The 3,623-nt window shown below is 57.6% G+C and overlaps 1 protein-coding gene across 6 annotated transcripts; it reads right to left on the minus strand.

The window, feature by feature from the left end:
• SIGMAR1 (sigma non-opioid intracellular receptor 1) lies at positions 1 to 2,792 on the minus strand. Of its 6 annotated transcripts, none has more exons than XR_014062039.1 (4): positions 2,505 to 2,792; positions 2,218 to 2,371; positions 1,945 to 2,037; positions 1 to 1,045 (listed from the first exon to the last, which is right to left on the minus strand). XR_014062039.1 is itself a non-coding variant. In XM_081519828.1 (4 exons), exons 1-4 carry the CDS (start codon positions 2,653 to 2,655, stop codon positions 819 to 821), a joined length of 612 nt encoding a protein of 203 aa, XP_081375954.1. In that variant the 5' UTR covers positions 2,656 to 2,792; the 3' UTR covers positions 1 to 818. The 6 variants fall into 6 exon arrangements, 4 of the variants coding, with proteins under 4 accessions (XP_081375954.1, XP_081375944.1, XP_081375974.1 ...); XR_014062042.1 differs by having other exon boundaries at positions 1 to 1,367; XM_081519828.1 differs by having other exon boundaries at positions 2,171 to 2,371; positions 2,565 to 2,792.
• Between the last annotated feature and the right edge of the window lie 831 nt (positions 2,793 to 3,623).

Below are 3,623 nucleotides of genomic sequence, written 5' to 3' on the forward strand. Positions count from 1 at the left end.
AACTGTTCAACAGGTCTTTATTAACAGACACAGACAGATGGACAGAGAATGCAGCAAGGGCAGTGTCCAGAAGCTGTGATGGGTATGTGCGCAGAAAAGGCTTTCTCTAGGCCAGCAATGGCCCCTTGAACCTGGGCCCACCTGTCCAGGTACTCGTCCCAGCAGTGGGCCCTGGGCTGAGGTCAGCTTCCCCATCATACCCTGGAGGGAGGTGTGAGCTCAGCATTTTCCATTCTCCTGGTTCTCCAGAGGGTAGGGGACAGACCATGAGGGTACTTGCATAGCAGGGGAACAAAAAGGGGTAAGGCATATGGTGAGGATGGGAGATGAAGGGGAAGGGCATCACAGCTGCAGGTGAAGGGAGCCTCCAAAGGCAGCCCCTCTTCTCCCCCATCCCCCTAATCAATGGCTGCTGGGCTGAAGGGTCAGACCCAGGCAGTTTGAAATAGCCACCCCCATCCCTAACTCCAGAGCCCTGACTAGGGGCAGAGAGGCTCTGGAGAGGCCTGAGTTAGTGAGTCAAGCTTGTGGGATGTGTGTTGGAACATGACTGGCCCCCTTGGTATACGTGGGGCTCCACCTCTCGATGGGTGTGAATGCTGCCATACACACAGGATTCAGTATCTGAATGTGTGTCTCATGTGTTCCCATGACTCTCTATGTTTGGTTGTATAAGCATGTATGTCCCTGCTCACACATCAGGAACTCAGTATCTGCATGTGGTATGCTCCTGTCTTTTCACACGGGCTCCAGCAAGTGGATGTGTGCGGGCCTGCCCGCTCCTGTCCATCCACAGGTCCTCCTTTAGGCCTGGCTGGTCAGGCATCCTGGCCAAAGAGGTAGGTGGTGAGTTCCAGCCGGAGGCCCCGGGCATAGGCTCGAAGAGTGTAGAAGAGGGTGAGGAAGTCCTGGGTACTGAAGACAGTGTCAGCCAGTGCGAAGCCCAGGGTAGAGGGGATGACACCTCGGCCATACTCCACCATCCATGTGTTTGGCCCCCACTCCACAGCCGTTGCCTCACCAGGCCCGTGCACCACTGTCTCTCCTGGTTAGACAGGGAGCAACCACCTGAGGAGCCAGGCCCTGCCCTTCACTTCCACGGCCGCCCCCACCCCCAGCCTATAGGCTCTCTAGGGGTAGGGAATGGACAGGCAGCTTCAGGAAAGGAAAAGCTTTACCTCACTGGTCTGGTTGGGTAAGGGGCTAAGGTGGCCACTCCTGAAATTTCCTCTGTGGCATCACTTGGCTCACGTCCTCTCGTGGGGGAAGTCTCACTCAGCCCCACATCACTGTCTGGGAGCCATGGAAGTCTGCATTCCCAAGCCTCACTCATGTCAAGCAGAAGTTTAACTAAACTTGGGCTGGGCCTATTAGATAGGGTGAGATGAATATGAAACTTGCTAGGCTTTCTGAGAAATGTAGCTGTTCAGTTACAATGCCTGCCACCCTTGGTTTTTTTTTGCTGTGCTGTGCAGTATGCAGGATCTTAGGGGATCTGACCCATGCCCCCCTGCACTGGGAGTGCAGTCATAACCACTGGACTGCCAGGGAAATCCCATGCCTGCCACGCTTGTAACATTCAACCCCAAACTTACTTAGTGGTCCAAATGCTTCACTATACAAACAAGGGGAGACAACTGTCTGCCTTGTCTTTGGGGCATGACAGCATTTCTGATTACCCAACTGACTCCAGTAACTGCTGGAATACTGGATGATTAAAAATCAGACATGGTTAACAGGAAGTTATGTTTCCACTTGGACAGGGGAAAGTCACAGAAACCCTCAACACTGCTTCACCGACTACCTGTGGCTTACCTGGAGGGCAAAGGAACTAGGTGGAGGGCCCCTCAACACACCCCCTTTTCCATGGCATGGCTCCTTCCCCCAACTACAGGCACCCAAGAATGAAGAGACCCACCTCTCTGACAAAGTCACCCAACCCACCTGGGTAGAAGACCTCACTTTTAGTAGTACCCTCTCTCCACTGGTGGAAGGTGCCAGAGATGATGGTATCCGAGATCTCAGCCCAGTAGCGCCCTGAGGAACAATCAAATGGACACTGAATACCAGGGTATCTATAGCATCCTACGGCTTGGCCAAACGGCAGAAAGGAGGGCATGGGCCTTTGTACAGCCCCAGCCTCCCAGTCCGGCCCGCCGCCAGCACTGACCCGAGTGGCCTCTAGAGCCCAGAGCGGTGCCGAAGAGCAGCACGTACTCGGACAGGGAGGCGTGCAGAAGGCACATGGCGCCCATCCAGCCTCCCGCGTTCACGAACACCCACTGCAGGTCCTCGTCGGGCAGCACGTGGCCCGGGTGCAGCCGCCGCAGCTCCACGATCAGCCGAGAGAAGGCCAGCTCGTGGTCCAGCCCTGGCGGGGGTAGAGGAACAACAGAGTCAGGGCCAGCACCGGTCCGGAACTGGGAAACAGTGCTCCCGGAACCTCCAGCTCGGCCTGGCCCGCCCCAACCCGTGGTCCTCCACCCGTTCACCCGCCGGCTCACCTGCGTACTGCCGAGCCAGCTGCGCGATCTCTTCATGCTGGAAGACGAAGCTCTGAGTGCCCAGCCAGAGCCAGACCACCTGGGCCAGCACAGCCGCGACCGCCAGGAGCAGCGCGGCCCACGCCCACCGCCGGCCCACGGCCCAACACATCCCGGTGGGTGGCCTGGCACAGTGCAGCGCTGAGGGGTGCCGGGGCAGGAGGCTGTGACTCTCACTGCCTCCGAGTCTGCGGCGCGCGGTCCACTACCCGTTCCCCCGCCACCTCCGTGGTACGGCTCGCCCTGGCCAATCGGAACTGCCAGGACGCCGGGGCACCGCCTCTCGGGTTGAACCATTATCTCTCCCTGAGCGGGGAGCCGGGAGCTCCGAGGGGGCGGGGCGCCGCCGCGCGCGTCAGGCGAGGGGGCGGGGCCAAGCCCTCCGAGCTGCCATCCTTGGGGCCTCTAGGCGGGGTCTCTGCTAGCGCTGTCCTACTTGCAGTTGGAGGGGATGGCGGTGAAACGCAGAATGGACTGGCCCTCCTGGGCTCACTGACTGGTGAAGCAGGTGAACCCGGAAGCAGAGCCTTCCGGGACTTGTGATGGTAAAGGACCGCCTTTGTTAGCACGGAAGGTGGGAAGGAGGCTCTTCAACTTGGGAACAGATGGAAGACTTTTGGAGGCCGTGACACTTGAGCAGTGTCTTTAAGAGCGATGAGCCAGTGAGACCTTCTCCAAGAGAAAAGGCACGGAGGAGAGACACAGCTGGGGTCTTCCAGGGGCTGACAATTCTTTCTTTATTCAGAAGCACAAAATGGGAGAGGAGGTGGAGAAGGCAACGGCAACCCACTCCAGTATTCTTGCCCAGAGAATCCCATGGACAGAGGAGCCTGGTGGGCTACAGTCCATGAGGCCTCAAGAGTCAAGACACAACTTAGCAACTAAACCACCACCCAGATGGGTTAGCTGAGAACTAGAGCCACCTGGAAGTTAAGTGGGAGGTTGGACAGGGGTGCAGAGTTCTGTCTGGGGGAGAAAGTAGCCTTGGACTAACTGGGGCAGGGAGCTGCCAGAGACACTGCTCAAGAAGTTGTTCGAAACAGGAGAAAGATCAAGTTCAGATGTAGGCTTAGAAAAATA

The sequence above is a fragment of the Giraffa tippelskirchi genome, chromosome 1 (assembly GCF_054371585.1).
Source record: "Giraffa tippelskirchi isolate mGirTip1 chromosome 1, T2T-mGirTip1v1.2.pri, whole genome shotgun sequence".
NCBI lineage: Eukaryota > Metazoa > Chordata > Mammalia > Artiodactyla > Giraffidae > Giraffa > Giraffa tippelskirchi.

Coding starts and splice junctions, on each gene's coding strand:
- SIGMAR1 (XM_081519818.1), bottom strand. CDS start 2,655: ATGTGTTGGGCCGTGGGCCGGCGGTGGGCGTGGGCCGCGCTGCTCCTG. Junction 2,372..2,504: donor GCTGGCTCGGCAGTACGCAG/GTGAGCCGGCGG, acceptor TACCCCCGCCAG/GGCTGGACCACGAGCTGGCC. Junction 1,046..1,944: donor AAGTGAGGTCTTCTACCCAG/GTGGGTTGGGTG, acceptor CTGTCTAACCAG/GAGAGACAGTGGTGCACGGG.